The sequence below is a fragment of the Oryzias latipes genome, chromosome 22, assembly GCF_002234675.1.
Source record: "Oryzias latipes chromosome 22, ASM223467v1".
NCBI lineage: Eukaryota > Metazoa > Chordata > Actinopteri > Beloniformes > Adrianichthyidae > Oryzias > Oryzias latipes.
In genome coordinates, this window is record NC_019880.2 from 2,581,343 (window position 1) to 2,605,934 (window position 24,592).

General features: G+C 43.8%; 2 protein-coding genes across 4 annotated transcripts; one reads left to right on the forward strand and one right to left on the reverse strand.

Moving 5' to 3' along the window:
* The first annotated feature begins 651 nt into the window (after positions 1-651).
* Positions 652-13,031, forward strand: coch (cochlin). 2 transcript variants are annotated; one of them, XM_011490134.3, is made up of 15 exons: positions 652-966; positions 1,382-1,459; positions 2,428-2,469; positions 2,557-2,713; positions 2,920-3,053; positions 3,219-3,290; positions 3,429-3,488; positions 3,597-3,744; positions 3,825-3,928; positions 5,273-5,499; positions 5,622-5,736; positions 6,432-6,575; positions 6,654-6,810; positions 8,770-8,864; positions 12,262-13,031. In XM_011490134.3, the coding sequence occupies exons 2-15, from the start codon at positions 1,432-1,434 to the stop codon at positions 12,444-12,446; spliced, it is 1,668 nt and encodes a 555-aa protein (XP_011488436.1). In that variant the 5' UTR covers positions 652-966; positions 1,382-1,431; the 3' UTR covers positions 12,447-13,031. The 2 variants fall into 2 exon arrangements, with proteins under 2 accessions (XP_011488436.1, XP_020569538.1); XM_020713879.2 differs by having other exon boundaries at positions 2,428-2,713.
* A 169-nt stretch (positions 13,032-13,200) lies between these two features.
* On the reverse strand, positions 13,201-23,994 carry strn3 (striatin 3). Of its 2 annotated transcripts, none has more exons than XM_011490135.3 (16): positions 23,497-23,994; positions 21,480-21,583; positions 20,764-20,837; positions 19,459-19,537; positions 19,145-19,306; positions 18,941-19,073; positions 18,729-18,864; positions 17,603-17,739; positions 17,340-17,518; positions 17,180-17,227; positions 16,908-17,029; positions 16,625-16,792; positions 16,224-16,364; positions 16,042-16,149; positions 15,116-15,202; positions 13,201-15,037 (listed from the first exon to the last, which is right to left on the reverse strand). In XM_011490135.3, the coding sequence occupies exons 1-16, from the start codon at positions 23,731-23,733 to the stop codon at positions 14,868-14,870; spliced, it is 2,085 nt and encodes a 694-aa protein (XP_011488437.1). In that variant the 5' UTR covers positions 23,734-23,994; the 3' UTR covers positions 13,201-14,867. The 2 variants fall into 2 exon arrangements, with proteins under 2 accessions (XP_011488437.1, XP_004082186.1); XM_004082138.4 differs by having other exon boundaries at positions 17,603-17,742.
* Positions 23,995-24,592: the final 598 nt, after the last annotated feature.

Genomic DNA, 24,592 nt, shown 5'->3' on the forward strand with positions numbered 1-24,592 from the left:
CCGTGTGGTGAAACCCGAGCGGCTCCGCTCTGCCAGGACACGCCGTGCCGTCTGGAAGGCAGCCGTCCAGCTTTCCCTCCTTCTCAGCACAAAAGCCTCTGAATTTTTTTGGAAGATGGACTGGCGTCTGGGCCGCCTGCGGCGCTCCCAGCTCGCTTTCAGCTCCACACGCATTCCGGCTCCAGACTTCCGGCCGCTGGAGGTGTTTCCGTCAAACAAAGATGTTTTCATTCTCACCTCCAACCAGCTATAGAGGACAGACTCTTTCCTGTTCGCTGACAAAAGATTTATTTCAAATGTTTGCACATTTAATCTCCACGAGGCTTTTAAATCTCCCAAAATTAGTTTAATTTGATTCGTTTAGGTTACATTTAGGAGTTTGTCTTGTAAATCTGTCAAGTTTTTGACAATTTCTGTTGTCCCAAAAGCTGGGGAGGGGGGGGGGGGATCAGAGGGTTTGAGGTCAGAAAAATGTGCAGGTTTGTTCCAAAGAAGTTCAACACTAAAGTCAGTGTTCAGGATGCTGCAGACTCAGGAGAAAGAGGTGATCTTCTAGCATCTGTGGTGCTTCTGACACCTCCAGGTTGTTGGATGATGATGATGTTCTGCGGCTGAATCGTTCCCATGAGGTGAGCCGGACACCCAAGCTGAAGAACCGACTCCTTCCTGTTTATTATTGATTTATTGGGCGTGGATCAGTGAATATTTTCTGCTATTTTCTTTTGATATTTGGGGTTTCTCTGTCCGTCTCCTGTTGCTTCCCGTAGGAGTTGCAGGATTCTCACAGACCTAGATCTTCTGAGGGGTGAGGCTCCGCCCCCTGTGTGTGTTATTTAAGCCCTTTCTCTCCAGCTGACTGCCTGCTTCACCTCAAACCTGCAGGTGAAGCAACAGTCAGTAAGGCTGAGCGAATCGATTAAATGATCTGATCTCTAACCAGTTTATTAACCAGATTAACTTCATCTGGTAAGTCTTTTAGTTAGTTAACTTTTTCCTTTTAGTTAGGACTAAGTTCTTAGCTGATTCAATACTTGACTGCCTGTTTTCAGTTTGTTAGACTGATTTTGTTTGAGGACTGGTTTCTGGTTTAGGTTAGTTAATGGTTTTAGTAACCTATGTTGTATCTAGCTAACTGATTAACAGGTTTACACAGTAGCCAACACTTTATTAAAAGACTGATTTAGACTTTCCAGTGATTTACCGACTGATTCAGTCACTTGCTGCCTGCTGACCATAATATATAAACTAAAATATCTGCTGCCTGATTCATTTATTGACTGAATGGACTGAGGAAAACAGATCTGATGAAGCGGTGTGTGTGTGTGTGTGTTGGGTGTGGGGGGGTCATGATGATGTCAGCTGATCTTGTTTTGGTTTGCAGACTTTAAAGGAGAAGAATTAATCAGCTGCTGTTGAACTTCAGGATCTGAAATGAGTCTCTCTTCTGTTCTGCTCACAGGTACGTTTATGTGGAGTTTATGATGAAATTATATTGATCAGTTTTTCTTATTTAATTTTTTATTTTTTTACTGATAATATTGTTCATTACTTTAACATTTTGTTTAATTTTCCATTTTGTTTATTTCAATTAAAATTATTTCTCTTATTTTATTTTTATTTGATAAAAGCACATTTTAATTTAATTGCAATACATTTTAATTTTTTAATCACATCCTTTAATTCCTTTTTTTATTTTGAAGTAGGAATTTTAACCTAAAATCTAGATTTTCTTTAATTTACGTACTTTAATTAAACTGATTTTTAATGATATTTTTCAGTAAAGAATGTTTTTGAATTGGATTTTGTAACTGATAAAAAATATTTCAACTAAAGTTTAAATTTGAGTATTTTAATTCTATAGATCTTTTAATTTGTTTTACATTGTTTAAACTCATACATTGTAATTATATTGTTTTGATCCTTTTTGTTTAAGTGTTTATTTTTACTAAACTGTTTTTATCCAATAAAGTTTTTTTTTCTTAAATAAATTTTTTCCGGACATGTAAACCAATTTTTATTTTTAGTTTATTTATTTGAGAGAAAAAAAGGAATTTAATTTCAACAGATTTTATTTGAAAATTTTCATTCCATACATCTTTTTTTTAATCTTTTACGTAGGAATTTAAGCCAACATAATTTTTTAATTTATTTAAAAGACAACTTTTCACTTAATCTCAATTTTAAATGTCATTTTTTGTCATTTTTTCCACCATATGACAAATCTATTTTCTATTTTCTTCATGTCCAGAGTTTTTTGGAGAACCTGCTGATCCTCTGTCAGAAGTTTGTGCATGGATGTCTGTATCACTGAGGGAGGGGGTCACGCTTTCTGCGTTGGGTGGGGGGATTAATTTCAAAGTAAATGGTGAGCAGACTCTGACGTTTCCTGCAGTAATCCTGAAGTTTTTGTTTTTTCCTCCTCTTCAGGGTTCCTCATCTTCCTCTCTGCTCTGGAATCGGGATCTTCAGGTGAGCAGAAAGGTTCTGTCTTTGGAACTCGATCCTCGCAGGAGAGAAACCTGAGACGGTCAGCCGACGGTGAACTCTGTCTTTCAGATGTGGATCCGGTGTCGTGTGAGACTCGAGGATCGGACCTGGAGCTCGATGATGTGGTGGTGCTTTGTCCTCCGGGCTGCAGGCGGACCAGGATGTCGGTGTTTGGGACGGGCCCGTATGCTGCTGTGTCGTCTGTCTGTGGAGCTGCTCTGCACAGGTAACCCCACCCCCTCCCTCAAAAACCTGAGGATCCAGGTCAGACTGAACTTCCTCCAAGCACCACTGCAGCTCCTCTCTAGAGTCTCCAGGTCTCCTGGGGTCTTCAGTCTTTGGTTGGAACAGCATCCTTGCATGATCTGACCGTATCATCGGGTCTGTCCTCATTTGAACTTTGATCTGTAGAATCCCTGTTTTGTCCTAAAGGGGGGCTCTGGGTCCCTCTGGGGGGCCCGTTAGAGTTCTGAAACAACGAGGGCAGCACAGCTACGTGAGCTCCTATGCCAACGGGATCCAGTCCCTGGGCCTGTCCCGCTGGACCTCCTCCTTCAGCCTGTCTGGTAGGTGGACTTGTGTCTGGAACGGGTCTTTTATGATGATGATGATGATGATGATGATGATGAAGAGTGACCCACGTTTGAGCACAGATTCTCTGATGTTTCTTTAGAGGGTTTGGAATCAAACCAACGTTTTTAGGTCCTTTTGTCTTGTTTTTGTGTGAACAGAGAGCATCCATCCTCCTCTGGAGTTCATTGCTGAGACCCGGACCACATCTCTGCCTGCAGGTGCACAGCCAGGTGAGTTCAGAGGCTCCCTACCTCAGGATTCACCTGAATATTTATTACAGATCAACTTTTTTTTGTTTGTTTGCACATGGGAGTAAAAAAAAAGAAAGTACCACAGAGTTTTCCAGAAATGTGTGCTTTGTGTTGCAGCAAAGAAAGCCCTGAAGAAGCCGTCGTTGGTGAAGAAGGTCCTGGCGGGCGGAAACAAAGGTGAGAGCTTGTCTGTCCTCATCTGCTCCAGTGATTTTGCAGGTTCACCCCACAAGTTCAGGATCTAAGTTCCGTTTCCTGGTTTCTCTGCTCCTCTGATGTTGGTAGACTGTCAGATGGACGTCGCCGTGGTGATGGACAGCAGCAGAAACATTGGGCAGCGGAGGTTTAACTTGCAGAAGAACTTTGTTGCCAAACTGGCGGCCATGTTGAGAGTCGGAGCTTCGGGACCACGTGTTGGTCTGATCCAGGCCAGGTCAGTCTCACACGCACACACACACACACGTTTTTGATGCTACTTTCTTCTTAACGCTGTCCGTCTCCGCATCGAGGCAGTGACTCGCCAAAGACCGAGTTTGTGTTGAGCAGCTACACTCAGCCCAAAGACCTGCTGTTTGCCATCAAGGAGTTGACCTTCCTGGGGGGTGACAGCAACACAGGTGAGTCCCACACCTGTCCCAAGAGTCCTTTTTACTGAAACAGCAAAAAACCTGTTGAAAAAAGGAGAATTTGGAAGAACTGAAGCTCGTTCGGTTGGGGTTCATGTCATTGTGTCCGGCAGCCGCCCTGGACTGAATGACCAGATTGTTCCCATAATTCCTTTCTTTTCTGCCTTTGAGTGAAAAATTTTGCCACGTCAAAAATGCACTTGCATGCACTTATAGTACTATGACTAATGTATAAGATTCAAAATGAATCTTGGGCGAAGTAAATGCCCCCCCCCCTCAAAAATGGACATCACAGCGGGAGAAACTGTCAAAAATGTGACTGGGGCCAAAATCTCTTGACACATGCGTCATGAAAATCCAAAGGAAGTTTTAAAAAATTAAGGCCTGGTCACAGGACAGTCTAAGGGCCATTTTGAGGCAGTGTGCGAAATTTGGCGATTTTCACATTTTTGCAATACACGGGAAAACTTTTGTTTGAGCGATCACCACAAAATTTCACAAACGCACCGCTAGGTGAAGTTTCGTTGACCTATAACCTTTGACCTCCATCATCATCACCGCCACCATCTTTTTTTTTTCCCCCTTAAGTATGTTCTACAAATTTAAACTCCTAACAATTTCGATGTATTGCCTCCTAACTCATCAAGGATAATTTGGAAGCTACTCAGGAAAAAAGGTTAGATTTTTAACGGCTTTTGTGTGGCGAGCTCTAAAAAGTGGCGTTACCCTGTTCCTCGCACTTTTTTTTAAAACCAGAATATTGTAAAGTTGTAATGCATGAATCTTTGTCTTAAGCTGAACGAAACAAAACAACATACAATATAAGCATATCAGGAAAGTGGGCGTGGTTAACAATAACCTCTGTTGCCATGGAAATTCAAAAATGTATTTTTGGCCATTATTCTCAAAATGGACATATTTTTCAGATTTGTTAGATCATCAAAAAGAAAATGGTTACTATAGAGATAACACCTACAAAAAACCACCGCCTACTTTGAAAAACTTATTTTTTTTTTATGAATTTGTTACGTGCACAGGCAGCAGGGCAGAATGAAGGGCATGTAGCAACCGCTTAGCCAGTGGGGGTGGGTCAAAGGGGAGCAGCTCTGTGCCCGCCCACAGCTTAATTCAAAATTGTAATTTGATCCATTTTTGGTTACCTGGAGTTCAAAAAACCATATCTTAAAGTGACGTTTGTGACGTGCAGAACACAAACAGAAGAGTCATCTGCATAAAGTATGACCTGATTCTGGTTCCTCCATGTGATCGCCTTGCAGGCTTTCATTTACTCCCTAAATGTGATTTTGTTTTTCTTTTGTTCATTCATCTGCTCAGGCAAAGCCATCCTTCACACGGCAGAAACTTTCTTTACCCAGGAGAACGGGATGAGGCGGGGTCACCCACGGGTGATGGTCGTGATGATCGACGGCTGGCCGTCCGATGATGTGGAACAGGCGGCCATATTGGCCAGAGAGAGCGGCATCAACGTGTTTCTGGTGTCTGTGGCTAAACCAGCAGCAGAGGAGCTCAGCATGGTGGCAGACAGAGACTTCATGAAAAAGGTTCTTCAAAGTTCCTCAAAGATTGAGAGATCTTCTACAGATGAAGCTTCAGTTTGTTGTAAAATGACAGATTCTTTTGTCCCCCAGGCTTGTTGCCATAGCTATTTCTTTTTCTTTTGCAGGCGGTGTGCAAAGATAACGGTTTCTTCAGTTACTCCATCCCCAGCTGGTTCAGCACCACCAAACACGCCAGATCTGTCACGCAGAGACTCTGTTCTCTGGATAGTCTCCTCTGCAGTAAGGGAGACCTTCACCTGCCTGTCATGGTTTCCATCTGAGCTCCTGCTACCTTCATGCTCATGTGTTGCTGTCTTTTGTTACCCCGTTTTTTTCATCTGCCATTCCCTTGGCAGGTTTATTTGTTGTAGCTGGAGCTAACGCAGCAAAACCTTCAAAACTTTTTAGAGACCTCTAACCTTACATCAGGGGTGTAATGATTCATGTAAACGATTCGATTTACATGATTTGAAATTTACGATCCGATTCATTGACCTAAAACTTCCACCAGTGTGACTCAGAGACCTGGGTACTTTATGTAAAGTTTCACAGACTCCTTGGATTTCTTCAAAATAATCAAGTGTAAATTAAATATGTGTCCAAACAAACAAGTAAACAAGAATCAATGGCAAATATATTCAAATTTTTGGTTTCATTAAGTTCAGCCCACTGTGGTTTTTCCACACTAAAATATTTCATTTTGATTTTGTTTTTCCACGTGCTTCATTCTGGAAGTCAAAAGTCGCATTACTGCATGGTGGGAAACGGTTGCTTATGCTGCTTTTTGTTTACTTAGTATGGGATCAGACATGTTAGGAGGAATTATGCAGCTTTCGTTAAGCAAACGAAGAGCAATGTTGTTGTTCTTTTGTAACTGGAGATGTAAAAGTGTTTGATTGGAGCTCTTGGTTGAACCTAACTGTACCTGGGTTCAGGTAAAACCTGCTATAACTCTGTGAACATCGGCTTCCTCATTGACGGCTCGTCCAGCGTCGGAATGGATAACTTCAAGATGGTTCTGGACTTTCTGGCAGGAATCGCTCAGAGCTTTGACATCTCTGACATTGGATCTCGTGTTGGTGAGCTTCAAAACCCTCTCAGACAAGAACCTGGTGAAGCGCTGATGGAGGCCTGACCGACTGTGTTGCTGCTTGCAGGTGCAGTCCAGTTCACCTACGATCAGAGGATGGAGTTTGGTCTGTTTGACCACTCCACCAAGGAGGACACCATGAATGCCCTGAGAGGAATCTCTTACATGAGTGGAGGAACGTCCACCGGGTCTGCTATCAGCTACGCCACCCAGAACTTGTTCAGGTAACACCACAGCTTTTCATTTTGACAAACTGCACATAAGTTCAACCTTTCAGATGACCTCCACCTCTAGCTGCTGAGCATCAGAGAACACAGACTTGACATTGAAGACGTTTGCAGGTCTTCACAAAACATAGACGACTAGTTTGTTTCCAGAGATCTAAAGGGCCTGTGGAGACTGAAATGAGCAGAAAGTCTCTAGCTAACCTTTTTTAATTCGTTTACAGTCACTTGGACTTCAGGAGGACATCATACCTGATCTAAATCTATTTTAGAATTCCAGACAAAAGCTTTGAGGGTTTGCTTTAGTCATTGCTAATCACAATCACATCATCAGCAAACATGGCATCCTTTACTGATCAAAACTGATTTTTTTGTCTTTTTGCTTTAAAAAAATAAAGTATCCTGAGAAGAACCGGAGACAGAGAGGCCTACAAGAAAGTAAAGGCCGCATCACACAGCTGCTACATACATTTTGCGCACATTGCGTGGATGTGGTCACACGGTAGGGATTTGTGGCGCCAATTACGTGATTTTACGTGATATGTGCGCCGCATATGCGATATAAAAGTTATACATCAGTGGTACATGCATGAAGAGTCTGTTAAACATAATAGTCACAAAGTTTTATATGCATCTGATCTCTCAAAAATCACGCATAATTGTGTAAGATTCATGTAATAATAGTGTGTAAACTACATAAAATACGCATAAAACGCATAATTTTAAACCAACCAAAAATTTTGAGCAGCTCAAAACAAAAATCACGTAAAGACCCATCAGCCAAAACTCTCAGCGGGCATCTGTGCACATCGACGAATGATGATCAAGAAAAACTAATGAATCATTAATATCACGCATGCACCACTAAAGACCAAAACTTCATACATAGAAATACGCAAACTGTGCATAGTGACTAAAAAACTTCACCTTCTCGCTGAGGTTCACTTTTTCTTCCCCTAAGCAAAAAGTGCTGCAATTGAAGTTTAGTTTAATAGGTAAACTTGAGGATAAGTACAGTCAGGACCATAAATATTTGGATAGAGACACATTCTTTCTAATTTAGTTTCTGTCATTGTGTTAAAAAAATGCTTTAGTTTTTGACATTTTTATGCAATCTTTTTGTTCAACCCATGGAATAAAAGCTGACAGTCTGCACTTCAATGGCATCTGAGTTTCACAAGGTTAAAATGTAATAAATATGAGCGTTTGCGACCATTATTTATGAGTCTTGTGTCTTCTGAAGATAAAAACTTTGATGATTAAAATAACAAAAACATTTTTTTGGGTAAAATTGTTAAGACACAATGCATTGTGGTCTATGTTTGCCAATCTAGTGAGCATTGATGCACACTAGTTTTTCGCAGAGACTTTTGGGAAATTTCTAGGGCACTAGATTTGGGAATTGTAGATTCAGACAGCACTAGAAAATGGCGAACGCTCTATACTGTATAATGCACTATGTAGGGGTTAGGGTGGGAATTCGGACATAGTCTCAGTCACTTTCACACGCTGATAGTGGCTCCACCGGAGGCAAGGTGAGGTTCTGTGCCTTGCCCAAGGACGCTTTGACACAAGGCAGGAATCGAGGCTGCAGTAGTGCGATCAGAGGTCAACTTCCCTAGCACTCCAGCACGGCCGCCCCGTATAGTATAGAATAATCCAGTACTTGTGGTACACTTAAATAACTACTTTTTGCTAAAGGTCCCCCCTCCATGAAAATTCATTTTTGTTGCTTTGGAAACTCGACATTCCAAACTTCAGGTTCACACGAGTTTCCAAACAAGCGCAGGTGAAGTGGATCAGTCAGAGAGCACAGGGACTCTCAAAGCTCCTATTGGCTCCCTGATCGGAAAACTTCTCTGATCACTGAAATGATCCAAATGTTATTTAACAAAAATGTAACGACGACAAAGTTCAGGTCTGACTCAGGAGGACGTTTGCATTTTTCTTCCTCCACAGACATCCCAGACGGGGTCATGATTTTCTTGTTGTGGTGACGGACGGCCAATCGTACGACGACATCCGGGGTCCTGCGATGGCGGCGCAGAGACAAGGTGAGAAAACGATGGTGGAAGAAGCCTTTAGGGCAAAGACCTTTGTAGACTTTAAGGCTTGAACTTGGGGACTTGTTAAAAATGTTGATTTGATTGAATTTGATGAAGGAGTTTGTTTGTGGGAATTCTTGTTTCTAAGTGTTTTATTGACATTAAGCTAATTTGGAATTGTTTAAAGACTGGAGACTTGACTTGCTCAAATTTTGTGACTGTCTTTAGATAAAGACCAAGTCAGAAGAAAATCCCCATCTGCTGTCATGTTGGGTGACATGTATAAAGTAAATTAAGCTCAAAACTGCGTTTCTGATTTTCACTTTATTCAAATTGTTATAACTGAGGAGCAGATGAAAAAGGCTTGACGTTGCTACGTGGGCATGTGAGGGGCTGTAAGCTAGTGGGAGAGCACGTAAACAGAGCAACAAGCAGGGGAAGTGGGAGTGGGGTGTCTCTGCTTAAACAGCCCCGCCCACAACTCAGAGGTGAATTTCTGATGAACTCCTGCCGCTCTGCAGAAACCGCAGTGGGGCGAAAAGGTATTCAGTCTGCCACCAATTGCGCAACTTCCCCCGCTTAACCCTTGTGCTATCTTAGATGACCCCCCCTTTACATTGACGTGTTCTCCCTACCATAACAAAGGTGGATAAAGGTGGAAAGATTTCATGTAATCCATGGACACCAGTGAAGATCACAAATCATTGAAGAAAAAAGGTTCAGAGCACTGTCTAGTGGGTCTAGATGACCCAACTCCCAACGTTAAAGTGCCTAGGATAGAACAAGGGTTACAAAGATGAGAGAGGCCTGTAATTTTCATCATAGTTATACCTCAACTACGAGAAACAAAATGCGAAGAAAACAATCCAGAAAATCACATTATCTGATTTTTTAAAGAATTTATTTGTAGAAAAATAGGTATTTGGTCAATAACAAAAGTTCAGCGCAATCCTATGTTATTTAAGGTTTTCACAAACTGTTGCTTGTGTTTTGGCCCATTCCTCCATGCAGATCTCCTCTAGAGCAGTCACGTTTTGGGGCTGACGCTGGGAAACACGGACTTTCAACTCCCTCTAAAGATTGTGTGTTTGGGACTGTTTTCATGCTGAAAGACCCAGCCGCGTTTCATCTTCAATGTCCTTGCTGATGGAAGGAGTTTTTAACTCAAAATCTGAAGATACATGGCCCCATTCTTTCTTTCCTTTACACCAGTGTTTTTCAACCAGTGTGCCGCGGCACACTAGTGTGCCGTGGGAGATGGTCAAGTGTGCCGTGGAAAATTGCCCTCATTAACTGATCTAAAAAAATTTTCCATCTCCAGGATTTCAGCTCTCTGTTCATCCAAACAGGCCCTGATAAAACACTGAGGAGTTAGGAATATAAAAGATCGTAAAATACTTTTTCTTTGCGTTTATTTTATTTTATTAAAGACATTTTGATAAGAATGACGGTACCGCGATTCAGCTGCAGCTCCGGCTGTATTTGGGAAAAGTCCCGTCTCTTTGACTGTCTCCACCAATCATTCTTGGGGAGCTTAATCACATGTCATCAGTCTGACCGATCAGAAGTGGTTAAAGTCTTCACTTCCTTGTCCCGATTTAGCTCGTAAAGTCGCTCAGTTCTAACAAAAATACCAGCTAAAGCTCGTCTTTAGCGGTGTAGCTTTCCACAGAATCCGGTATCAGACCGTGGAACAAGTGAACAAAACAATGAAGCTCCGAAAAACGATCTCCAGCCGTTTTATGCACTACATCTCCCATGATGCATTGGGTTGTGAGAGTGACAGCGCACAAGGAGATCTGTCGTTAAACGTCTTGAAACTAACGAACACACATCAAACTGTTTTTAAATCTTCTAACTTATCTTTTATTGCATCTTTTAGAAAAAAACAGCTGCAGTTTCCAGCTTTTTCTGCAACAATTATCTCAAAAATGCATGTGAGATTGTGGAGGGGCTGTAGATCAATACAGACTATGAGTTTCTCTTTTTTTAATTTTTGGATCCTGGTGTGCTGCGGCATTTTTTTTAAGGTTAAAGTGTGCCGTGGCTCAGAAAAGGTTGAAAAACACTGATTTACACAGATCTGTCGTCCTGGTCCCCTTGCTGAAAAACAGCCCCAAAAAAAGTTCCATTTTTGGTTTTAACTGACCATAGGCTATTCTCCTATTCCTCTTCTGGATCATCGAAATACTCTCTAGTAACCTTTAGACGGGCCAGCACATGTACTGGCTTTAACAGGGGGACACGTCTGGCACTGCAGGGTATGAGGCCCTGGCGGCGGCGGCGGCGTGTGTCTTTTCTTTGTTACTTTGGTCCCAACTCTCTGCAGGTCACTAGCTCCCCCTGTGTGGTTCTGGGATTTTTGCACAGTGTTGTTGTGATCATTTTGACCCCACAGGGTGAGATCAGGGTGAGCCCCAGATGGAGGGAGACTATCAGTGGTCTTGTATGTCTTCCATTTCCTAATATGTGCTCCCACAGTTGATTTCTTCACACCAAGCTGGAGTTTGGAGTGACTGTTTGAGGTTGTGGACAGGTGTCTTTTATATAGATAACCAGTTCAAGTGGGAGCCATTAATAAAGGTAACCAGTGGAGGACAGAGGATCCTCTTACAGAAGAAGTTGCAGGTCTGTGAGAGACAGAAATCTTGCTTGTTTGTAGACGACCAAATACTTATTTTCCACCATAATTTGCAAATAAATTATTCTGGATTTTTTTCTCATAGTTGAGGTAACCTATAGTGGAAATTACAGGCCTCTCTATTCAATTCAATTTTATTGATATAATAATAATGGATTAGATTTACCTGCGTTTTTCCAGACGCTTACATTGTGTCCATTATTCATTCACTGCTCATTCATACTTGGTGACGGTAAGCTACTGTTGTAGCCACAGCTGCCCTGGGGCAGACTGACAGTTCACGCCTACGGCGCCTCTGACCATCACTGGACATTCCTACACATCCACACACCAGTGGAGCCACACTGGAGGCAAAGAGGGTGACGTGTCTGCCCAAGGACACAACGACAGTTGGCTGGGGGGAGCGGGGATCGAACCGCTGACCCTTCGATCTTTGGACGATCTGCTCAACCACCTGAGCTGCTGCCGCCCGGATTTACAACAATACTCATTTAAACATTTGCACAAGTGGTGGCTAACTAAATAGTTTTTTGCCCCACTGTGTACCCTAAAAAAGTTTTTTTTTTTTTAGCTAGAAACAGCATAATCGTAACTGAAAGACCACTGGGAACGCTTAGAAAACAGATCAGAAGATGATCAGAGTGGGACTTTAAGAGTTTAGTGGGACGCCCTCCTTCTGATGTGTTTCTGGAAAAGTCTCTCAGAGTGGAAGCACCATCACGGTCTTTTGTGCTCACATAATTCCTTCCGCCTGTCAATCCTCAGGCATCACCATTTTCTCAGTGGGCGTGGCCTGGGCACCCTTGGATGACCTCAGAGCGATGTCATCAGAGCCAAAAGATCGCCACACCCTATTCACCCGAGAGTTCACCGGCCTTTTGGACTTCATCCCACTCGTGGTCCGATCCATCTGCCAAGACTTCACGGAGATCAGCGAGATTCGGCCGTGAACGTCAAACGGGACGGTCCTCAGAGCTTTTCTCACCAGGACGCCACAGACTGAGGACTTGAATCCACCTGTGAACTTTGATAGATGTGCTTTTCTTTTTTCAGTTTTCACACAAGCATTGATCTCTCAGGACCCTGAAGGCCACATCTTTGTTCTTCTTCAGCTTCTCTTTCAGTGTTTAGAGCAGAAATGCATTGATGTTACTTCATTTCCACTTTAGTTTTTACGTCCCTGGGATCAGTTCCTCTGTAAGAATCACAAAGAAACTCACCTACTGGTCCTGAACACATTAAAAAAAACTTATTTTTTTCTTGATTGGGTTGTAAAATCCTCCAAATCTTCAATTTTCTTTAACTTTCCTGCTGTAAATTGTGGATTACGGATCCTCTAGTCTGGTTTGAGTCCGTCTTTAACAGTCCCACAGATGGACTTGCATTCAAATGCTCGGATGTAGAGAATTTCCTGGTTTAGCACAGATCCTGAAGCTGTAAAAACAAAAAAAGAAGCCCCCCCCCCCCCGTGCTGCCCTCTACTTTCTGTTGTTAATCGTGGATTTTTTTTGCAGAATAAACTTGATGGATTTTAAGTGTATTTACAGGTTATTGTACAACATTATCTTCGTTATTCAGATCATTTTAATGGTTTGCGAGTTCAGATTTTGTTTAATCACTTTTAAATGGAAACATTTTGATAAAATAAAGACGAAAAAAAAGCTGCTGGAATGCAAAACTGTAAATAAATGAGTTGGAGAGCAGTAAAGTGTACATGTACACCATTTAATAATTATCATAGACATTTTATATACATTTGAACAGCTGAACTGCATGGTGAGTCTTTAAAGTTTGTTGTTCATACTTTATAAACAAAAATCCAAACTTGCAAATGAGCAGAACTTGAATGTTTCACTTTTTTTGGGAAGACTAGGAAAAGAACTGTCTGGCATCACTCATGCATAACACAAGCGGGACGGAGGTACCGAGTTGATCTTAGCGTTGCTGAAACGGGTTTGATCCGCCCGCGTTAAAAAAACAAACAAAACCAAAACCAAAACATCAAACTGGGTCAGAACCAGAACAAACAACATTGCAGAGAGCGGCTCACAGCCAATCAGGCGGCAGCTTCGGCTGGAACATGTCACTTCCTGAGCGAGAGAATAAAAGCCTCCATGATTTCATGAAAATGAGGAAGGCATGAAAATTCTCAGGCTCCTCCCCCCCACAGGTGAGGGTTAATGAATTTCAAAGACTGTTACCAGTTCATGGCGACTTTTTCCCTGTTCTCATCATTGGAGGGCCTCGTGTTCTCCTTCAGAACCTCATCAGAACCTGCTGCCCATCCTCATCCACTTCAATAAAAGCCATGTTTGTGTTCCCTCGTCTCCAATCTGGATGGTGGCGAGCATTCAGAGTCGCTGTGCAATGGCGGGAGGGCGGGGCTTGTGAGCGCCAGGATGTTTGGAGAAAAAAACCCCAAAAGAAAATCCTCTTTGCTCCTGGTTATGTTTGTATAAAAGGACTATAAAAACTAGATTTATCTCACAAATAAAATTATGTAACTACAGTAACGTCGATCATGTGACTCTCTCGCTCTTTATATATCACTAGGCGTCAAACGAAGGGCTCTGATTGGCCCATTCCGGGCAACGCACCTCCTCCCCTCCACAGCTTCTGTGCCTTTTGTCGTCTCTTCATTCAAACGGCTTAAAAACTGTACAAACGTTAAAAAATTAGTTTGTCGTGTTTGTTTCCTAAAGCTTTCGTACTGATGTAGGAAAAACCTGAAACCGATAGAAACCGTGGCCACTTCGAACAGGAGATGATCCAGCGGGTCCGGACCACGCTTCAGCAGCTGGAAAGGAAAAATCCCCCTCAGAACCGGCGCTCTGCTGCTCAGAACCTCACCGCTTCTCGGGAGGATGCGTAAGGGGTTAATACTTGATCGATTCGGGTCAACCAAACACCTGGAAAAGCTTCATTTCACTTTCAGATTGAAAAAGGATTTCAGCTTCTTTGAAAATCTGCCAAACACACAGGATTCAAACCTGTGCTCGCGCCCTGAGGGGCCTCTGATGCACAGCCGCGCTGAAACAAGAGCAGACAAAAGACCTCCGCCGTGCAACAGCACGTGCACAGTCCACGGCTCGGGTTAAACTGGAGCTGGAGGGATTTTTTCCTTCGAGCTGCCTCGTGCCTCTGCACTGGGAGGGGAGGGGTCTGTGGGAACAGCGCCCCCTGCAGTCATTTTAGCAGCTGTCAGTCAGATGCAGGCGGAACTCGTGGCCCCGCCCCTTCTGATGGATGTTCTTCACCTTCTGTTCTGCAGTTTTACCGTTTCTTCTGCGTTCAGGAACCTGAATCAGGGCGGAGTTCGCCCGTTTCTTTCTCCGCCTCCCGCGGCTGCGTCTTCCCCGACTCCTCCCCCTCTACACGTAGACTCTGGCGAGGGCGTCGGCGCCAGCAGAGGCGATGTAGGCCTTGGAGGGGTGGAAGGTGACGTCGTAGATGGCCTCCTCGCATTTCTTCCGGTGGGCGGTGATCTCCTGAACGCAGGTTTTGGTGTCCAGGTTCCACAGACGCAGCGAGCAGTCGTGACCTGAGATGGAGACAAGAAAGGTCGCGTTCTGATGACATCACAGAAGGGTGCGCTTCATGGACATGCTGGGAGACTCACTGCCTGAGATCAGATAGATGCCGTTGGGCTCTACAGCCAGGCAGGTCACGGCGTCCAGGTGAGCCACCATGGCGTGGATGAGTTTACCTGGAAGGAGGTCAAACGGGTTCAAGGTCAGAACTGACTGCAGGTCACCACACAGGAAGCCGGATTTAACCGTTTCTATGAACATTCTCTGTCCGAAGTTCTCCAAGTTCTCCATAAACCTGGAAACTTCAAACTGTTTTTACTGAAATGAAACCGGACTAAGTCAAAAACAAGAGAAGGTCAGAGATGATAAAAACCGTTTACAGATGTGTGAAGCCGCATTTGAAAGGAAAATAAGAAGATAGATTTTTTTTGAAGGACAAAGACAAAGATTTAAAAACAACAAATAACAAAAAAACATACAAGAGCAAAGAAAATAAAGAAGGTAAATGCGAAACTGTGACATTTGTGGATTAAAGGCCAGTTTAAACAGAGGAGTACGGTGGCCCTGAAGTCCAAATCACTGAACGCAAAAACATGTTAAAGATAAAGACAATTTAAAAAACACAAATAATAAAACATGACATTTGAGACAAACAACAAAACTGCAGAATTTTTTTTTTTTTTAAATCCAAAAACAAAAGTTTCTTCCAGGAATCAAAAATAAAATGTTAAAAAAATGAAACAAGTAAGAAACTAGAAACGGTAGAGATTCTGGGACATCACTGATTTAACGATGGAGCTTTAAAGAAGAGGGAAAACAGAAGATAGTTTAGCCTGAAATATGGTAACGAGTTGATTCATTAAATGGCGACCTTGGTGGATGGATGTGAGACTGAAGGATTACACAATGTAAACATGTTTATATTCAAAATCTAGTGACATCCTAAACATAGAGCCCCGCCCCCTTTTCTTGATATAAAAAAGAAAGGATGGCAAAAAAAAAAAGACAGACTTACCCGTTTTGTTATCAAAGAACTTGATGTGGCGGTCCTCGTGTGCCGTGATGGTGATGGGCAGCGTGGGGTGACTCACCACTTTGTTGATGTGGTTCAGAGACGGGCCGGCTGCAGACAAACGCCAAGTTACATCGGGAGAAAACAGACGCCGCCGGAAGCATCGGCAAATGCACGGAACTTACTGCCGTCTCCTTGTCCTTTCAGCACCACGGCGGTCTGTGAGGTTTCCAAGTCGTAAATGGCCACGTCTCCTCCGTTAAAAGACGCCACCATGTGGGCGGGGTCACAGCCGTTGAAGTCCACTGACGTGGGGATGCCGTGTTCTGTGCACACAAACCTCAACAGGTTAAAAAACACTTCAGATTTCAGGCCATTTTAACTTTCAACTACTTGAGTTCCTCAGGGATCAATTTTAGGACCACTCGGTTTTTCTGTTAGCCAGAACTGCAGGGACCTGGTTGTTGGAACAATTCTTCTTTCTAACTAAACCTTTGAGCAAAAAAATACCCCCCCCCCAGATGGGGGGTGTGTGCTGCAGGGTGGGTGGGTGTGTGTGTGTGTGTGGGGGGGGTGCGCTCCTCACCCATGTCTGTGTTGAAAGTGCTGATGCAAGGCTCTTTGGCCGCCGGGTTCCATAGCTTCACCGTCCCATCGGCTGAGCAGGAGAGGAGGCGGTTCTTGATACCACTGTAAGCCAATCCCCACACGGCATCGGTATGCCCCGCCCATGTACCTGCCAGGACACTGGAGTCTGAGGACACATGGAAGGCAGACACATTCAGGCTCGTGAAAGCAGGGGGAGGGGTTTAGAAGAGTTGGGGTGTGGACGGCGGGACGCGTTCAGGTGAGGACGAATCGGTCCGTACCGTAGGTATCGTAGGGGTCGACGTTGGAGCCGGGGATGTTCCACCACTGGATGGTGGAGTCGATGCCGCCGCTGAAACACTGTTCACCTGTGGAGGTCATCGCCAACGACAACACTGGGCCCCTGAAAGAGGAGAAGGAATTATTCTAAAGATGGTTTCTAAGGAAGGTTCCCCTCCTGAATTCATCGACCCTGAGAACTAATAAATCTTCGAGTCTTCCACACGGTTCCACATTCAGAGCTTTCTGTTTGCTTCATGTTTGGAGTACGTACTCGTGTCCCCTGAAAGTGTAGATGGGCTCCACATCAAACGAGGCACTTCTGGAAAACAGTGAGAAGAACAGATCAGATCCGCTGAAGAGGCGAGCGGGTTTTCAGGCCAAGCTGATCCTAAGGACGCGCTCTGATGGGTGGGAGGGAGGAGCTGGCGTACTTTTTGGCCGGGACGGTTTTGGTGAGGTTCCACAGCTTTAGGGTGTGGTCTTCCGACACGCTGACCAGGCAAGGTTCAACGGGATGGAACGCCAAGGCTCGGACGCCGTCAAAGTGGCTCCGCAACGTGTACTTAGGATTCCACGTTTTCCTGAAGGAAGACTCCTTACTGGAAGAGAGCTGGGGGAGGGGGGAAGGAGGAACATGTGAGAACCTTCACGGGGGGTGGGGATGTCACAACACTCGTGTTTGTGGGTCTCTCACATCGTAGCCAAAGTCCACCTCGTCGTTGGTGACGCAAATGTCAGCGAGGTCGCCCAAGCCCAGCATGTTTTCCAGGGCATCGTCTGAGCCCCCCAGCAAGAAGGATTTGCCCCCACCGCTGGAAAACGGCAGAGGCTCTGCTGCAAAGACAAACTTCCGTTGGCACACACTAAAAAAGCTCATATTAACATCATCTGTTCTAATGAAACCAGTTTTGTTTCCTTTAAAGACGCGCTCTCCAGCTAGCTTACAGCCCTTCACAACCCCACCCTCACATTAGCGGTGCAGCAAAAATGGCCAACATTATCAGGGCTTCCAGTCAGTTTTCTTTCTGCTCCCGATTCACAACAATTTGAACAATGAAATGGGACTGGGTGTTACTACAACTTCCCACGATCGATTTGATTCACCAGAGCCTGGATCGACTTTATTCACAATTTTTTTTTACACTTTAGACATTTTTGTATAGAAATACATTAATAGTCTATTTATGTTTTGAAGATATTTGGCCACTAGGTGGAGCTGGCGCTATAGCGTTACAATTTATTCCAGAAGATTTGAGCAAAAGAAATTGTTGTTTTTTAATATTTCCTTAAAATAAATTGTAAAACTCCTGCAAGGGAGCAAATAAAGCTGTTTATTTAGTCAGCAGTGTTTACGTCGACCGAGTGTTAGCATTATCTGTCCTATGGGAAATTCCATTATATGTTAGCATCGAGCTAGTGGAATTTGGCTTTGCTGCTGTTATGCGTTAGGTCACCGGAAAAGAAAGACATAAAATATTAATCTTTTGTTCTTTGGTCATTGGTTTATTAAGCTTGAATTGGTTTCAGATTGTTTAATTGATTTTATTAACCTAGCCCTTCAAAATAAATACCCCAAAATGCTCAACCGTCATAAGTCCTCCTTTCTGGGAAAAAGCTTAAATAACATTTCAATTTTCATTGGAGTGGGTCTTTAGCATAATCTTTTCTAATAAAATCTGTTTATTTCTTCAGTTAAATGATTTGTTTAAAAATCTACCTTTACATAATAAAATAAGCTTTCATTCTGAATTCAAACTTGAACTGAAATTGAAGGTTTTGTCTCAGAAATGTCAAAGCTTTGGTTCAGTTCACCGACTCACCCCACTCCGTCCCGTCTCCGGAGCTCCGGGCCTCCCCCGCCCCCTCTCCATCCTCTGCCGTCACCAGGAAGTCAAACTCCTTCATGACCTCCTCTGTGACGGCTTCGTCCTCGGTGGCCAAACCCTCGTTCCCCACCTGGAGGGACCAGAAGCAGAGGAGTGAGAGGAGCCCTGGAGTTCTGCAGAAGGAGCGGTCCAGGTTTGAAACGGACCTTGGTTTTGTGTTTTTTGGCTCTGCGGTGTTTGTCCGTGCCGAGGTCGTCCATCAGGTCCGCCTCCTCGTCCTCGTCGCTGTCCTCCGCGTTCTCCAGGAAGTTGAACGTCTCCAGGTCGTCGCTGGGAATCCTGCTCACAGCACCATGCAGGTGACCCTCCACAGCCTCAAGCTGGGGACCTTCGTTTGACTGACGGCTCACCTCTTGCCGTCTTTGCAGCGCTCCGTCCCGTTGATGAGGTGCTGCAGGTTCTTGTTCTCCACTGCGCCGTTCTGCTCGGACCCGGACAGGCCGAGCAGGGAGCGGACTCTCTGAGTGCGCACGTCCAGGATGGTGTCCGTGTACCCGACTTCCTGAAGGTACCTGAACACAACACGGAGTCAAGTCTCTGCTCCTCTGCTCGCGCTGATGTGGCTCGTGAAAGATTGTGTCTCTGAGGAGCTCAGACTGACCTGGACTCTGGGAAACAGCATTTTAAAAACATGAAAGAGGGGGCGGAAGGAAGCGGGTCTTACTGTCTGAGAAGCTGCCGCCCTTGTTTCCACGTCAGCTGACTGTTGGCAGGAACCGCCGACACCTCTGAGTCTTTGGCGTCTGCGGGGCGAACACAGATAAACGCTGAGCTTCACTCAGCTGCTGCACTGCAAGGACACTACAGAACGTTTTCCTGAAATGTTCCCACGGACGGGAGCTGGTTCACTCACGAGAGGTTTGCGTTTTTCTCAGGGGAACCTGAGGGAAGTAGGGGTGTGTATTTGCAAGAGTCGGGCGATACGATACGATACGTATCCCGATATTTTACGGGAACACATTTTCTTTCTTTTTAAAAATAAAAAATATGACTTAGAAAAACTCTACCTGAATTTCAATGCGTCTTTTCATTGTAATGTAATGGTCAAATTCAGTTTATTTAATGATCATAATGTTAAGCACTGTAACTGTATCTCATACATAAGTTGCTTTTACCAAAGCAAATTCATAGAGCTTTTATTTTGGTAACATAAACTATAGAATCACTATTATTTTTCCAGAAACAATAAAGTGTGATGATGAGGCAGCATGACAGGATGAAGGAGAGCGTCTTAATGTGGCTAAGACGCTTTGTTTGCAGTCTGCACTGCAGCTCCTTCTCACACACGGAGGTCAACTAGTAACGGTTATCGCCACGACGTTGCCCGTTTTTCAGAGCGTTGTAAACGTCACTCTGCTCTAACAGGTCGCTGAACTAGAATCTATTGCTGAGAGGTTCTGCAGAACTTTGGCCCACTTTGCCGATAGCATTTTGGCCGATGCTAAGTGCATTAGATTAGCCGCTGTGCAGCTGCACTGCTTCACTCGTTTTTGTCCGAGTCCGCTAAAAAGCACCACAATTCGCGTTTTTATATGTTAATTGCAGCAACATGGAACAGAGTTATGGTTCGGTTCCCATCCCAAGTAAAAATGAAGTAGTTCATGTCGCATGACAACGAAACAAGCTGACTCTGGCTGCAGTCTTCCTGTTGTCTTGTGTGTAGAGCTCCTCAAAGAGGTTCCATGTTCTCTGCTGCCCACTAGTGGCCGGAGGTTGAAGTGGACAGCAAGAGTCAGACGCTGAAGACGCTGAAGAATAATTAAATAAATATCGTCCTGACAGTATTTTGAATCGATACGAGTATCGCCAAATGAACTATCGCGATATATCGCCGAAACGATTTTTTCTAACACCCCCTAATTAATGTATTAAAGCAGTTTTCTCATCCGATAATTAGCATTTAATCCATCAAATACGTTTAGGAAAGAGTGAAAGAAACAAGAAATGAAACTGAGGAAGACTTTCAGACCTGATTCAAAGCTTGGCATCTTCATCTCTCCTTGGTTCAGCTCTGTTCCATATTTTAACTTGTGATATTTCGCTCTAGGAGGAAGAGAAAAAAATATTATTTATTCTTACAGATGTCAACCTCAAAGATCAAGTTCAAAATCTAAAGTCGTTTCATGTAAACAGACTTTGAAAACATTGTTTTTTTAAATTGATTTCTGCCTTAAACTTTTCTTATGAATTCAGTTTTAAAGTTCTGCAAACTTTCCTAAAAACGTTTCTTTTCCTGACTTTTTCAGTCCAGTCCTTATTGCTGATCCTCTTCTGATGCCTTTCCCTCAATTTTCTGTTTAATTGTCTAAACAAAAAAATATATCTGATATGTTATGAAATAAATGTTTGATATATTTTGAATTGGATGTTCAAAAGACCAAAAGCAAAGAGAAAAATCTTAATCCTTTTAATATAAAATTCTTGTTTTTAAAAGATGAAAATGATTTTAACCACAAGGGGAATCAACTTTAAGCTTGGGTCAAGGTTTTTCACATTGATTCTGACCTGAAACTTGTTTTTCTGCTATGAAATCACTTCCAAACGAACCTAATTCTCTGTTCGTAAAGTGAAGCATTCCCTCTGGATTTTAGTCGTTTTCCTGTTTGAAGGCAGAGATTTTTTTTTCTTTGGTCTCAAACATTTAGATGATAAAATGAATAAATTGAGATGAGTCGGGGTTCCTACCTTTCCTGTTTTAAAGCATATTCTAACATCTTGATTCTTCGAACCAGATCGTTCTTTAGGTTCTCCTGGCCCTTCCTCTCCCCCTGCAGGAACGCTATCCGGGCCTGGAAAGACGCAGAACAGAAACAAATGTTTCAAAACTCTTATGTACACAAAAATATTGTGTCAAGAAAACAACCGAGTCACTTCCAGAGAAACCAAATCCTCCTGGATCTTCTCTTTATGATAGGTTTCTGAAAGATATGGGAGTCACTCTTTAAAGATTGTTTACATGGTTGTTGAGTTGAGTGAGGTCATGTGACACCTACATGAATCAGACACTGGAAAGGAGGTTCGGTGAGCAGCTCAGCCTAAATGTATGGCGATGACAAACCAGACAGAGTTCCTGTGAGTCATCGGGAGCTTCTCAACACCCCTGACCAAAACAGCACATGTGGGCTGCAGTTATTCAACCACGTCACCTCATTAAAACGCCACTGTCGTTGTGTCAGTACAGCTATTTAAGACCGACGACGTCACACTGTCAGAGTTTTGCTCTGAATTCATGTCCAGAGGAGCAAAACGTGGCTCTGGAAGCTGGAAGATACAATACAATTGATTTTTTTTTTACATTTATTTTTGGCTTTTTGAGGTTGCTGTGTAAACATCTAGTGCCATCTAGTGGCAACATTGCAGAAGAACAAAAAGACTTAAAACATGAGGAGGAAAAATTTAATAAAATCTAAAAAATGAAAGAATTCGACAGTTTCTAATAAAAAAAGAATGATTTAAAAACACATTTATTATGTAAAATATTGTGTACATCAATAACAGCGCAGACATAATGCCATAACAGGAAAAAAAAGCATATTTTGGTTAAAACTAACTCCTTTTTCCTCGTTATTATAAACCCACCAGTGTCTCCTTCTGCTTCGTGAGTTAAATTTTAAGGGAATTTAAATATCAAATCTCCAAAAGGGAGATCCATGCAGTTTGATGTGAGAGCCTGACGTTGGTTCAGGGTCACCTACTTCTATAAATATCTGATTGGACCATCCTTTGGGTTGTGACATCACAGACCAGGATCAGAGCAGAATCCTCCGGCCTCTTCATCATCCTCATCCTGGAGACTCACAATACGTTCAATGGCTCTGAGGAGTAACCTTATTGTTCAATGGTGATGAAATGATATCACTACCAACACTCTCATTTTGTTTTTAGCCTTTATTAAAGCGTCCCCCCCCCCCCCCCCCCGACAGAAACATCTCCACAGCTGAGATGATGCCAGATATTCCTTCTAAAAACCCAAAAGGGTCTGCTTCTGTCACACAAACTGAGATGTAGAAGCAGCAGATCTGCTGCTGGACACGGCAAAGCCAACACACACCTGGAGCTCCATGAAGAACATGGAGCAGCTCCAGATCCCGCTTCTCTCATCGGGAAGTCATGTTTGTTTACAGGCTGTTTCCAAGGAGAAATCCACAGACTTCAAATGGAAAATGTACAGGAATTCATGTAAATAAATAAAAAAACTGACAGCAAATAAAGACCTAGAATGCAGGAGATCTTCCAGAGGGAGGTGTGACCTGAAAGATGCTTCGCAGCCAACCAGAGAACCAGAAAAAGCCACTTTTCTATGTATAGGTTGATTAAAAAAAACCTCCAGAATCACGGATTTGAATCGGTAAGGTCATTCGTTTAGGGTCGTCTGACTGTCACGAACAACATCTGACCAACATCTGGTCCAAATGTCAAAACAGCACGATTAACGTATCCACGGCGGCTGCAGGCTCCCGATATCTCAGTTGAGCCACGGGCTCCAAAGCTAACGGCCAACGCACTCAGACTCCCGGCTGGATAACAGACCTCCACGCCGGTTACTCGTCCCCCTTGACATGTCAGTGGGGCTCCGGTCGCTACCTTAAATTCACGTTAATACGTATACCGATAAAAGGTTATTTGAGATCCCCGGTGACTGTGGAAAAAAAGAAGCTAACCATGCTAATGCTAAGCAGCTAACCCATAGCGACGGACTAACCTGGAGTTCGGCCCGCTCCACCTCCCAGTGCGCCCTCTCCATTTCGAACCGGGCCCACTCGTGCTGGATGTAGTGTAGAATTCCCGGGATAGTGTACTGCTGCTGTGGCCGGGCTAACTCGTCCGTCTGCTGGGGCACCATGACCGTTCCGATGGGAGGTCCGGAGTTGCTCCCGTGCTGCTGCAGCGGCGGCGGCCGCGGGGAGGCCGCTCCTCCCCCGCCTGGGTGTTCGTCCATATTTCGGGTTTTGTTAGAACGTGCGGCGCCGTTTGTACTTAATGATTAGCTAACCGATTTTAAATATTAAAGAAGGAAAAAAAAAGGCGCCGAAGGCCTCGCGCGTCTCCGCCGGGGTACTTGTCGCGCTGGCACCGCCGCCGTGGAAGAGGCCGGCTGCCCCTGAGCGCTTAGCGGAGAGCGGCGACTTGGAGGCGGTGTTTACGTGTGAGTCTCACCGGCCGCCATCACTGCTGTCCGCCTGGATGTGACGGCTGCGAGGGGGAATCCTGCCGCGCTGCATGCCGGGAAATCCAGACACACATTTAGACCCCAAACCTAAAAATAAAATTACGGAGCCCGTGTCCTGACATTAAGATATAAAAATATATCTTGTTCCCACAGATTAATATCTTGTTCCCACAGGTTATTATGTCGTTCGCACGAAATACTATTCCGTTCCCACAAGATACTTTTCCGTTCCCACAAGATACTATTGCGTTCCCTCAAAATACTATTCCGTTCCCTCGAAATGATTAACTTGTGCGAACGCAATAATTATGTCGTTCGAACGCAATAATTAATCCGTTCGAACGCAATAATTATTCACGTCATAAGTCATTCACGCGGATATGCTCTCTGTACGCCGGCAAAAGCCGCTTTCAGCGGTAACTTCCGTGTCTCTGTGACCCATATTCGTTCAAAAAAGGAACATGAAAAACAAAAATGATCACTTTATTACCGTCTCAATGAATATAAGAAAAATATCAAAAGATTTATGATAACTAGGCTGCTTTGTCAAACGATAGCTCCTGCTAGGCTAGCTCCGCCGCAGAGCTCTCTGTCTGATCATGTATGCCGGCATTTGGGCAACTGGCTG

What these genes read in the sequence shown, in the direction of transcription:
- coch (XM_020713879.2), top strand. Translation starts at nt 1,432, where the DNA reads ATGAGTCTCTCTTCTGTTCTGCTCACAG. An exon ending in TGTGGAGCTGCTCTGCACAG is followed by an intron (nt 2,714 to 2,919) that starts GTAACCCCACCC and finishes TTTGTCCTAAAG; the next exon opens with GGGGGCTCTGGGTCCCTCTG. An exon ending in GTTGGTCTGATCCAGGCCAG is followed by an intron (nt 3,745 to 3,824) that starts GTCAGTCTCACA and finishes GCATCGAGGCAG; the next exon opens with TGACTCGCCAAAGACCGAGT.
- strn3 (XM_004082138.4), bottom strand. Translation starts at nt 23,733, where the DNA reads ATGGACGAACACCCAGGCGGGGGAGGAGCGGCCTCCCCGCGGCCGCCG. An exon ending in AGGTGGACTTTGGCTACGAT is followed by an intron (nt 17,519 to 17,602) that starts GTGAGAGACCCA and finishes CCCCTCCCCCAG; the next exon opens with CTCTCTTCCAGTAAGGAGTC. An exon ending in GAAAGGACAAGGAGACGGCA is followed by an intron (nt 16,150 to 16,223) that starts GTAAGTTCCGTG and finishes GTTTGTCTGCAG; the next exon opens with CCGGCCCGTCTCTGAACCAC.